We start from the raw sequence: 13,032 nt of genomic DNA, 5'->3' as shown, positions 1-13,032 counted from the left end.
GGTGCAGGTTTAACACACAGGTTCAAAGGGAAAATATCGGTTGGACAAAATATCCTCCCCTCAACTCCTCCATTCTTTTCTCTGTGACCCAACCTGTAGTCAGAGCATTTCATATTATTCTGTATGTATATCGAAGATACTCCATTTAGTATATGATATGTTACGTTTATATTGTATGTTATTATTTGGGAATGTCCATCATCCTTTCGTATGAGATGTTATGAATTACAATTCGTATGATTTACGAATTTCAAACGTACTATACATACGAATAGCAAAATGTAAATATGTTAAGATTTTACTAAACGTATGATATGTTACAAATTCCAATTTGTCTTTCACAATGACTTCCACCAGTCACCAGATAGCAGAGTGGCGCAGCGGAAGCGTGCTGGGCCATACCCAGAGGTCTGATGGATCGAAACCATCCTCTGCTATGTCATTTTAAGTGTGGACAATTCTGCGAAGGAAAACACACAAATTAAAAATGTTACATTAAAAGCCTTTATGCAATAGAAACTGATACTACATAGTTATGATTCAACAAAATAAAAGCAGAACTTTATTTTTCAAAGAATGTGTAAAATTGTGTTTGTGAGCAAATACTAAATTATATAATATATCAATTATAAAGAATGAATGGGTCAGTTAGACACAATTAATATTGCGTCATCCTGAAGGGTAAGTGCAAATTTGATGTTCACTACCACTTACTCATGGGACACCGGATGAAAATAACAGGTCATTTTATCTGAGTAGTTCTAAAGTTCCACTACACATTGAGAGCCTGTGTCTGTTAGCAAGAAGACTCCGATCAACTGAGGCTCATTTTCGTATGTCGTCAGTAAAGGTTAGCCTAATTTGAACCAAAATTCTAACTAAAAGTATGTGTGAGTTTGTCAGGGGACCCAGCAGGTGGAAGCATTGTCTTTCTAGAAGTTTAAAAAAGAACGTGTGCGTGACTTATTCCATCCATGTGGGGCATTTGTCACTCGCTGTTGGAGAAAGATGAATAGAAAATATTCCTGATCCTAAAGTCACTGAATACACAGACAGCCAACACACACCTGGGTGTACTTGTGCAGGGCAGCCGAAATAGCTCAGTTGGGAGAGCGTTAGTCGAACTGAATCTAAATGTCCCTGTTCGATCCCGGGTTTCGGCAGGAAACAATTTTGCCAGAGTTCTTCAAACTTTGGCCTGGAAAACGGAGAGTTGCAGGTTTGAAACACAGGTTCAAAGGAAAAAATCGGTTGGACAAAAATATCCTCCTCAACTCCTCCATTCTTTCTCTGTGACCCAACCTGTAGTCAGAGCATTTCATATTATTCTGTATGTATATCGAAGATCTCCATTATATGATATGTCGTTTCATATTGTATGTATTATTTGGGAATGTCCATCATCAATTTCGTATGAGATGTTATGAATTACAATTCGTATGATGTTACGAATTTCCAAAACGTACTATACATTACGAATGAGCAAAATGTACAATATGTTAAGATTTTACTAAACGTATGATATGTTACAAATTCCAATTTGTCTTTCACAACTGACTTCCACCAGTCACCAGATAGCAGAGTGGCGCAGCGAAAGCGTGCTGGGCCCATAACCCAGAAGGTCGATGGATCGAAACCATCCTCTGCTATTTCATTTTAAGTGTGGACAATTCTGCGAAGGAAAAACACAATTAAAAATGTTACATTAAAAGCCTTTATGCAATAAGAAATATCACCTACATAGTTATGATTCAACAAAATAAAAGCAGAACTTTATTTCAAAGAATGTGTTAAAATTGTGTTTGTGAGCAATTACTATAACTTATATAATATATCAATTATAAGAATGAATGGGTCAGTTAGACACTAATATTGCGTCATCCTGAAGGGTAAGTGCAAATTTGATGTGTTCACTACCACTTACTCATCGGACAACGGATGAAATAAAGGTCATTTTATCTGAGTAGTTCTAGAAGTTCCACTACACATTGAGAGCCTGTGTCTGTCAGAAGAAGACTCCCGATCAAACTGAGGCTCATTTTCGTACCTGTCGTCAGTAAAAGGTTAGCCTATTTGAACCAAAATTCTAACAAAAAGTATGTGTGAGTTTGTCAGGGGACAGCAGGTGGAAGCATTGTATTTCTAGAAGTTTGAAAAAGAACGTGTGCGTGATTATTCCATCCATGTGGGGCATTTGTCACTCGCTGTTGGAGAAAGATGAAAGAAAATATTCCTGATCCTAAAGTCAACTGAATACACCAGACAGCCAACCACACACCTGGGTGTACTTGTGAGGCAGCCGAAATAGCTCAGTTGGGAGAGCGTTAGACTAAGATCTAAATGTCCCTGGTTCGATCCCGGGTTTCGGCAGGAAACCAATTTTGCCAGGGTTTTCTAAATTTGCTGGAAAACGGAGAGTTGCAGGTTTGAAAACACAGGTTCAAGGGAAAATATCGGTTGGACCAAATATCCTCCCCTCAACTCCCATTCTTTCTCTGTGACCCCAACCTGTAGTCAGAGCATTTCTATTATTTGTATGCTATATCGAAGATACTCATTTAGTATGATATGTTACGTTCATATTGTATGTATTATTTGGAATGTCCATCATCCATTTCGTATAGATGTTATGAATTCAATTCGTATGATGTTACGAATTTCAAACGTACTTGTAGACATGAAGTTAGGGTTGTGGTTGAGGCTAGAGTTGAACTGGGATGTGGACATGAAGTTGGGGTTAGGGTTTTGGTTGAGGCTCCCGGTTGAACTGGGATGTAGACATTAAGCCAGGGTTAGGGTTGTGGTTGAGGCTAGGGTTGAACTGGGATGTAGACATGAAGTTAGGGTCGTGGTTGAGGCTAGGGTTGAACTGGGATGTTGACATGAATATAGGGTTGTGGTTATGGTTTAGGCTAGGGTTGAACTGGGATGTGGACATGAAGTTAGGATTAGGGTTGAGGCTGTGATTGAACTGGGAAGTAGACATGAAGTTAGGTTTGAGGTTAGGGTTCGGGTTGTGGTTGAGGCTTGGGTTGAACCGGGATGTGAACATGAAGCTAGGTTTAGGGTTGTTTTTGAGGCTAGGGTTTAACTGGGATGTAGACCTGAAGCTAAGGTTGTGGTTGAGGCTAGAGCTGAACTTGGATGTGGACATGAAGCTAGGTTTAGGGTTATGGTTGATGCTAGAGTTGAACTGGGATATGGACAGGAAGTTAGGGTTAGGGATGTGGTTGAGGCTAGATTGGAACTTGGATGTGGACAGGAAGCTAGAGTTAGGGATGTGGTTGAGGCTAGATTGGAACTTGGATGTGGACAGGAAGCTAGGGTTAGGGTTGTGGTTGAGGCTTGACCTGGGTGGTGGACATGAAGCTAGGTTGTGGTTGAGGCTAGAGTTGAACTTGGATGTGGACATGAAGCTAGGGTTATGTTTGAGGCTAGGGTTGAACTTGGATGTGGACATGAAGCTAGGGTTAGGGTTGTGGTTGAGGCTAGGGTTGAACTGGGATGTGGAAATTAAGCTAGGTTTAGGGTTGATGCTAGGTATGAACTTGGATGTGGACATGAAGCTAGGGTTGTGATTGAGGCTAGGGTTGAACTGGGATGTAGACATGAAGTTCGGGTTAGGGTTGTGGTTGAGGCTAGGGTTGAACTGGGATGTGGACCTGAAGTTAGGTTTGTGGTTGAGGCTAGGGTTGAACTGGGATGTAGACATGAGGTTCGGGTTAGTTGAACTAGGATGTAGACATGAAGTTAGGGTTGTGGTTGAGGCTAGGGTTGAACTGGGATGTAGACATGAAGTTAGGGTTGTGGTTGAGGCTAGGGTTGAAATGGGATGTGGACATGAAGCTAGGGTTAGTTGAACTAGGATGTAGACATGAAGTTAGGGTCGTGGTTGAGGCTAGGGTTGAACTGGGATGTTGACATGAAGTTAGGATTAGGGTTGAGGCTTGGGTTGAACCGGGATGTGGACAGGAAGCTAGGGTTAGGGTTGTGGTTGAGGCTTGGGTTAACCTGGGTGGTGGACATGAAGCTAGGTTGTGGTTGAGGCTAGGGTTGAGCGTGGATGTGGACATGAAGCTAGGGTTAGGATTGTGGTTGAGTCTAGGGTTGAGCTTGGATGTGGACATGAAGCTAGGTTTAGGGTTGTGGTTGAGGCTAGGGTTGAGCTTGGATGTGGACATGAAGCTAGGGTTAGGATTGTGGTTGAAGCTAGGGTTGAGCTTGGATGTGGACATGAAGCTAGGGTTAGGATTGTGGTTGAGGCTAGGGTTGAGCTTGGATGTGGACATGAAGCTAGGTTTAGGGTTGTGGTTGAGGCTAGGATATAGACATGAAGGGTTGAACTGGGATGTGGACATGAAGCTAGTGTTTGGGTTAGCTGAGACTGGACCTGATGGAGAGGTTAGGGTTCAGCTCAATGCTGGACATAAAACAGCCAGAGAGTATACGCTGGGAAATTGAAATGTCTCTCCCGTCATATTCTCGTCCCCCAGACGACTCTGTCTTTGTCGCGATTAGCCTTGGGACGAGTGAACTCTCGTCATGATAAGTCAATTGTGCTCCTCAACCATGACTGTGTCCTCATCTACTCTGTCTACTCATCTCTCGCTTCCTTCATCTACCGCCCCGCCCTCCCCAGGTTCTACACCATGTCTATAATGATGGCTGTGGACCTGCTGGGGTGTACAGGCAGTACAGAGGAGAGGGCTGCTCTGCTCCATAAGACCATCCAGCTGGCTGCTGAACTCAAGAGCAACCTTGGGAACATGTTTGGCTTTGCTGCTGTGATGAGAGCACTGGAGCTGCCACAGGTACATGGACATACAGTATGCACACACACACACACATTATAATTATATTTGAATTGGCAGTACTCATGCTGTTCTACCTCTCTGTCAGATTTCTCGCTTGGAGCAGACGTGGATGACGTTGCGTCAGAGACACACAGAGGGAGCCATCCTCTATGAGAAGAAGCTCAAGCCCTTCATGAAGAACATGAACGATGGCAAAGGTATGGAGCTGGTGGCTCAGATAGCACTTCTTTTACAAGGCACTCTGTCACAGGAGAGCACAGCGCACAAAGCATGATGTATATCTCGCGGTGGAAGGAATGAAAAGATGAATCACTATTGAAAAGTCTCAAGATAGATGAGTCTGAGTGTCTCTCTACCTGTCTACTATATGTTATATAGTATTTCAGTGACCATTGTTTCTAACTCTCTGTATCTGTGTGTCCTCGGTGTGTATTTAAGAGAGCAGTGTGCTGTCCAACACGTCCTTCCCTCACGTGGTTCCTCTGCTGTCTCTGTTGGAGAAGGGTGTGGCCGTGGGGGAGGGGCCAGGGGCGGGGATAGAACCCTGGGAGAACGTGGAGGCGGGCGTTGATGTGGTGATGTCACACCTGGAGGCGGCCCGGACCATCGCTCACCACGGGGTGCTGTACCGCACCAACGCTGAGACCAAACTACAAGGTTAGGGTTCTGTGTGTGTGTGTGTGTGTGTGTCACTGGTGTGTGTGTTTTTATTGTTTTTTTATTATATTTTTATTTATTTAACTAGGCTAAGACAGTTAAGATCAAATTCTTATTTTACAATGACGGCCTACCCCGGCCAAACCCTCCCCTAACCCGGACAACGCTGGGAGAATTGTGCACTGCCCTATGGGACTCCCGATCATGGCCGGTTGTGATACAGCCCGGGATTGAACCAGGGTCTGTAGTGACTCCTCTAGCAGTGAGATGCAGTCCCATAGACCACCACTCGGCAGCCTGTATGTTATTTTGGCATTAATACGTGTCACATACCAGTTTGCAAACAATGTAAAAATAAAAATGTTTTAGCTATAAAAAAAAACTGGTTGCGCCGTGATTGACTCAGTGTTCTGTCACTCATGGGGACACTACGTCGCTGCAAAATCTGACAGCTTGAAAGTTCAAGCCACTTTGAGTGCTGCCATTGATTTACATTAGATGTGCCCATCCAAGTAAGCTCAAGGTCATTGGCCACAGATAAAATGACGTCAAATCACGTTATAAACTCAGCAAAAAAAATAAACGTCCCTTTTTCAGAACCCTGTCTTTCAAAGATAATTTGTAAAAATCCAAATATCTTCACAAATCTTCATTGTAAAGGGTTTAAACACTGTTTCCCATGCTTGTTCAATGAACCATAAACAGTTCATGAACATGCACATGTGGAACAGTCGTTAAGACACTAACAACTTACAGACGGTAGGCAATTATGAAAACGTAGGACACTAAAGAGGCCTTTCTACGGACTCTGAAAAACACCAAAAGAAAGATGCCCAGGGTCCCTGCTCATCTGCGTGAACGTGCCTTAGGCATGCTGCAAGGAGGCATGAGGACTGCAGATGTGGCCAGGGCAATAAATTGCAATGTCCATACTGTGAGACAGCTAAGACAGTGCTACAGGGAGACAGGACGGACAGCTGGTCGTCCTCGCAGTGGCATACCACGTATAACAACACCTGCATAGGATCGGTACATTCGAACATCACACCTGCGGGACGGGTACAGGATGGCAACAACAACTGCCCGAGTTACACCAGGAACGCACAATCCCTCCATCACTGCTCAGACTGTCAGCAATAGGCTGAGAGGCTGGACTGATGGCTTGTAGGCCTGTGGTAAGGCAGGTCCTCACCAGACATCACTGGCAACATCGTCGCCTATGGGCACAAACCCACCGTCGCTGGACCAGACAGGACTGGCAAAAAGTGCTCTTCACTGATGAGTCGCGGTTTTGTCTTACCAGGGGTGATGGTCGGATTTGCGTTTATCGTCGAAGGAATGAGCGTTATACCAAGGCCTGTACTCTGGAGCGGGATCGATTTGGAGGTGGAGGGTCTGTCATGGTCTGGGGCAGTGTGTCACAGCATCATCGGACTGAGCTTGTTGTCATTGCAGGCAATCCCAGCATGACAATGCCACCAGCCATACTGCTCGTTCTGTGTGTGATTTCCTGCAAGACAGGAATGTCAGTGTTCTGCCATGGCCAGCGAAGAGCCCGGATCTCAATCCCATTGAGCACGTCTGGGACCTGTTGGATCGGAGGGTGAGGGCTAGGGCCAATCCCCCCAGAAATGTCCGGGAACTTGCAGGTGCCTTGGTGGAAGAGTGTGGTAACATCTCACAGCAAGAACTGGTAAACCTGGTGCAGTCCATGAGGAGGAGATGCACTGCAGTACTTAATGCAGCTGGTGGCCACACCAGATAATGACTGTTACTTTTGATTTTGACCCCCCCTTTGTTCAGGAATACATTATTCCATTTCTGTAAGTCACATGTCTGTGGAACTTGTTCAGTTTATGTCTCAGTTGTTGAATCTTGTTATGTTCATACAAAAGTTTACTGAAAATTAAACGCAGTTGACAGTGCGAGGACGTTTCTTTTTTTGCTGTTTATCTACCATAGCTTTGATTGGACTGATCATGTCAACATCATGCTTTCACAATCTTAGCTGGCAAGCTAGACAAGCAGTCATCATCATGAATCACGTTGACAATCTACTGGCAAATCCTTTCCAATCCTTGTCATATGAAGAGAAATGATAGATAAAACGTATCGGTGCTAATCGACCATTGGACATTAACATTACACAACAAGTTGGAAATCGCAAATTCAACAATGAGTGGTTTGGAAGGAATCAGTGGCTAACTGCAAGCGTTGTAAAGCAATCACTATTTTGCTTCCCCTGCCTGTTATTCAGTGGAGAGGGTTTGTGGTCTAGGTTTAAGGGTCTCTTGTCCAAGCTTAGAAGGATAAACATTCACACGCAACGCCATGGACCAGAAAAGGTTGAATACATTGGCCATGCTGTCAATCCAGCATGACTTCTGCTGCGTTCAAAACAACTGGAACCTCGGAACTGGGAAATCTCAGACTTCAGTGAGTTCAAGACAACTGGGAACTCAGGGGGAAAAATTAGCTCCGACTGGGAAAATACGTTTTGAAGGGTCATCCAACTCGGAATTCCAAGTCGGGAACTCTGGCCTCTTTCTAGAGCTCCGACCTGAAGATCACTGTAGTCATGATTCAACCATGTTTTTCCGAGTTCCCAGTTGTTGCAAGCACCATAAATCCAGAGATTGCCAGACTTTGATGACAAAGTTTCATGACCAAATTTCCCCACAAGAAGGACCGCTGCGCCACTTTCCTGTTCAAGTGAGCACAGCACAACTGTGAGTCCAATAATGTATTTTATGCTGCTGCATAAATGATGTAATATGCCAGGGAGATACAGTATGTATACTGTAGCTAAGAAAATAATACAAAGTATGTTTGTAGTAAGTTGTTAGTAGCCCATGTGCCTCACCTTAATAATTTGGTCCCTTTCCCCCTCATAACTTAGCCAACTGTTCTGACTTGGGGTGCACATGTAGCCTATAGCATGTTTTAGAGAAATGTAATCATTGAATAATGTAAGAGCTTTCATTGTCTGCTCATATGCCCCCTTTATTTATCCTACGGTTCTGACTTGGTGTACAGGAGGAATACTGTAAGAATGGCCCATGCTCTGAATCCTGTCGCTGTACATTTCAAAAGTGCTGAACAAATAGTTATATTGACTACGTCTGTCTTAGCTCGCTCGTTAATGTCTTAATCGAAATTACGGACCGCCTCTTATCCGCTCATCGTCCCCTTATTCCATAGTTTGTACATATGAATAGTCAGTAGAAACCACATTTGTTTAAGCAAGGCAGCTATATCAGCTATGTTTTTAAAATGAGGCTGAATGAACGGTTTCGCTGCCAGACAATAGCCAGGTGTAGCGGGGATAAGGATTCACTCCATGCTGCTGATAAGAAAGCTCTGCTGTTGGGACAGCTTTATGTAGGCCCTGGCCCTAACAGTGGGCACCGTTTGTCACCATTATCGTGCAATTCATGTATTGTTCAGTGTCGTGTTGTGTGCTGTTGAGTTTGCCCAACCAAGATTTACATGCTAAAATCGCCACTGCTCATTCGTCATTCAAAGAATCACAGACTCAATCTCCGTCGGAAGTGCTTTTTAGTCTAGTGATAGGATTAGGCTTAATCCAGGTCCAGGAATCCGTTCATAGAGCATATAATAGTATTATAGAGTAGTGTGCGGTGTCAGCTTGATTGACATTGTTATGGACTAACCACTAAGACCTTGTCTGAGTAGTGTCTGGTGTGCATTGATTTATTTGACCGAGTAATAACTGTAGTGTTGCGTTACATGTTATGTTGCTCCCTGATGCTGAGGCATCGTAACATCTGACGGTGTGGGTGTGTTCGATATGATATGTTATGCTTCAATTGTCATTGATCTGAAATGATGATTGAGGTGTTGCGTTGTGTACATCTGTGGTAGTGTGATGGTTACAGTATGTTTACCTTATTGTGTTCTTATTGATTCCAGTCCCTGGCGAGGACTGGTGTTTTGAGCAGGATGTCAATAACTACCTTAACTAGCCTGTTTTCCACAATGTCTTTAATATTGATTTCTTCTCTTTTATGTTCTGTTCTGTCCTCTCTCTCTCTCTCTCTCTCTACTCCTCCACCAGGCTTCCAGGAGAGTCAGGAAGTTCTGGAGATCTTCCGGACAGAGTTCCAGATGAGGTTGCTATGGGGAAGCAGGGGTTCGGAGGGCAGCCAATCGGAACGCTATGAGAAGTTCAACAAAGTCCTGACCGCTCTGTCTCACAAGCTGGAGCCTCCTGTACGCCACAGCGAACTATAGCACCCATCTCACTGAACACCCCTATACAAAGCACTGCGCTCACAGTGGTACGACCTGCCTCCCCATACTGCAAGGCACCTTGATGTGGATGTCCAAAGTGAATAAGAGGGGAGGAGGCCGACTAAACAGAGACAAAAGAGTGTACTTAGAGAAGACAAGAGGCGAGAAGGAGCATCTCACTGTATATCCCCAAAAAAGGCACAAAGGGCTTTTTCAGAGCTCTTCAATAGGCTGTAATATTTCCCTCCCTAAATGCTGAAAGACAGATTGGGCCGAGGAGGAGTGGGGAAATTGGGTATTCTTCTACCCATCAGCAAGCTACAAAGAACTACAGGTATGGTGTGCGCTGAGGGTCAAACAGTGCGTGAGAGGTTGGATCTAGCTGTTCTCTGGTAGATCACATGAAGCTCTGATCTGTCTTCAACACCTTCATTATTACCTGTACTATTACATCTGTACTTACTGGCTCATTGTCGCACACTGTTCTGTCAGAGAGTAATAGTAAACACAATGTGTGTGTTCTGTCTGACTTGAAGAGACAGTCCTATTTTACACAACGTGTGTGTGTACTTCAGGACACCAGTACCACAGAGATACATCGGCATCTATCTCTATGACCTCTGACCTGTCTCATCGGACCTCCGCTTTAGACTGAGAGGTTGTGTGTTCTAGAATCTGTTCTTCTTGTATAGACTCTCTGTGTGGCTGCCATTCATTCATCACATAGTCCATCAGGTCCCCTGTTGATGACACACGCAGTGTGCTCATACAGACAGACACTTATCTGCCCCACAACACACAATAATATATGTTGCCAAATCATATCAGCTGTTTGAGGCATACTAAGCAATTCTCTCTGTGGGTTTTGTTTGTGTGCTGTTCAGAAGCAGTTCTCTTATTGAGGCTCTTCTGAGAAGCACCCCTCTCCTCATTTCTGGCATGTCATTAATTTTTCATATGACTCTGATTTTGTTTGAGTACTGTTTGGTAGTCTTTATTTTAATAGGGGCTATTTTGGGAAGCATTCCTCTCCCTCCCCTCTCCTTATTTCTGGCATGTCATTAATGTTTCATAATGACTCCTGTCCCATTTACATCATATGAGCATGTTTGCCTTGTCCTCACTTGTCACAAACACACCATTAGAAATATCCTTAAAGCACTCGGACCTGTTTGTGTGAATTAATGTGCTTCAGGCACATTTGTTTTTCCATGTAAAAACACTGACTACTATTTTCTTCAACTTGATTTAGATGACATTTTTCTGTGTGATTTTATTGCTGACCGGCAGATTTTGTTGACATGGTGACATGTTTGAAGACTTTGTTGACATGGTAATGTAACATGTTTGAGCCTCTGCTGTTGCCGTATAGGATTCAGGTTTTAACCGGTGTGAATGAATGCGCTTTAGTCTGAAAGTGATCAGAATGTTCTCAGGGCAGAATGGAGGCCCCCTCAGACCTAGCCTGGTCCCAGACCTGTTTGTGCTGCCAACTTCTCTGGTCATTGTCAGCCAAAGAAACTATACGAGATTGCAAAACAACATGAATAGATGTGGGATCAGGCTACCTCAGACCCCCTCAGTGACTGTATGATGTGTTTTGCTTTGTGTGTTTGATATGAGATGGACAGAGTGTTGAAAAGGACATTAGATTTTAAAACCATCAAAAGTGTTTTTGATTTCACATATTCACTGTAGGATCGTGCGATTTTTCACTCACTCAAATTCATGAAATGGTCTCTTTCAATTGTATCGTTGCTGAAATGCTTTAGTGAAATGCAACATCAACATGAGGGCTTAAAGGAATCTGTCAACTTCCTTGGAACTAAATACAGTGTGACCTTTGACCTTTTGATCAAATAATACCTGGCGACCTTTCCTCCGCCGACTCCTAAGCAGTGTTGCGTTGAAACACAAAAGCACTATGAATGAAGATAATGATTTCTTTTAGATCTGTTTGTTGAAGTGTCAGTGTCTGCTGATTGACTTCCAATCCATGATGTATTTAGGCCTGAGATAGAGAGCTGACTCTCAGATCTATGCAATCACTTTAAATCAATTAAGAGTCCCATAGAAAACAAGCAGAGTAGACACTGCTGCCCCTGAGGATGTGAGTTGTGTACTACTGGGAACAATCCACTTGAACACCCCTCCTAACTGGTATGTACTACTGGGAAACTCGTCTATCATCCCTGAGCTACAACTTCTCCCACATGCTGACCTCTGACGTCACCTACTAAGAAAATGACCTTGATAACAGCATTTGACAGTTCAATGCAACAACAAAACAATTTATAAAAAGCAATCAATTAATATGGGTTTTGAACAATATAATTGGTTTACAAGCATGATAGCTGTACTTTTAGTTTATGGTTGAGCCAATCAGCATTTCTCAATGAGTTCAAAGCACGTGAATGCATCCAACTGGTATTTATGACTTCTCAACTGGTAATAACCACCTTCCTACTTGGTTCTGAATGCAGCATAAGTGCCAGCCAGCCAGAAAGTGCATCCCAGGTCGTATTCATTAGGCACCAAACAAAGGAAAACATACTGAAACGGGGATGGATTATCAATTTTGTTTTCTGTTGCAAAACGTTTTGCTACAGTGTGCCCTAGTGAACACGATCCCAATCAGCCAGAGAATAAAGGGGAGAGCCAAAATCCAATTGCCTTTCTTGTCCAGTAGAGGGGACTATAGTTCAGTCAGCAAAAAAATAAATAAATAGAAGGCATCTTGATTTTAATCTTTTTTTTGTGTGTTTTTGCGATTTATTAATAAAGCCTACTGGTTTAGGAACGATTTGATGATGTACTGTATGTAATTATGTTTGTCTCACCTTATGTTGTACAGATTACATGTGTGCTTTTTTCCTGTTGTAAATAGTCATTCTGAAATGATGAACCTATAAAGAAAAAGGACAAAAAACTCCAATGTTTGTGACCCCATGTTTTTTTTAATGTACTGTACATAATGGTTCACTTGTTTTTCAAATAAAATAAAGCTCGAGTCAATGACGCTTGTATGACTTGATTCTATTTACTCATTCCATGTGGTCGTGGTACTAACCGCTAGATGGCAGCACTGCCTCACTAACGCTGATGCAGAGTGAAAGTCAAATCATCATCCCTGAATTGATCCTTGTCTTGTTACTTGTGTACACAGTGTTTCAGCTAGCTTCATGGGTACAGACATCAGTGCAGTTAAGGTGTTGCATACTAGTGCGATACTTAGAATTACTTGACATCAAAGAGGATGTGATGAGTTTCCATTTTAAAATGTCTGGCTATGCTGTTATCTGTGTGT

At 43.2% G+C, this 13,032-nt stretch overlaps 1 protein-coding gene across 1 annotated transcript in view; it reads left to right on the top strand.

The window, feature by feature from the left end:
• The window catches only part of LOC111962811 (SH2 domain-containing protein 3C-like), an 18,168-nt gene extending 5,423 nt beyond the window's left edge, over nt 1–12,745 (top strand). Inside the window, exons 6-9 of the mRNA XM_023986146.2 lie at nt 4,640–4,811; nt 4,900–5,011; nt 5,253–5,471; nt 9,550–12,745. Of these exons, the coding sequence (XP_023841914.2) occupies nt 4,640–4,811; nt 4,900–5,011; nt 5,253–5,471; nt 9,550–9,725 (679 nt within the window). The 3' untranslated portion in view covers nt 9,726–12,745. The remainder of the gene's footprint in view (nt 1–4,639; nt 4,812–4,899; nt 5,012–5,252; nt 5,472–9,549) is intronic.
• Nucleotides 12,746–13,032: the final 287 nt, after the last annotated feature.

The sequence above is a fragment of the Salvelinus sp. IW2-2015 genome, linkage group LG4q.1:29 (assembly GCF_002910315.2).
Source record: "Salvelinus sp. IW2-2015 linkage group LG4q.1:29, ASM291031v2, whole genome shotgun sequence".
In the NCBI taxonomy this organism is placed as follows: Eukaryota; Metazoa; Chordata; class Actinopteri; order Salmoniformes; family Salmonidae; genus Salvelinus; species Salvelinus sp. IW2-2015.
The sequence above is the reverse complement of the archived record's forward strand: the minus strand, read 5'-3'. Positions and strand labels throughout refer to the sequence as shown.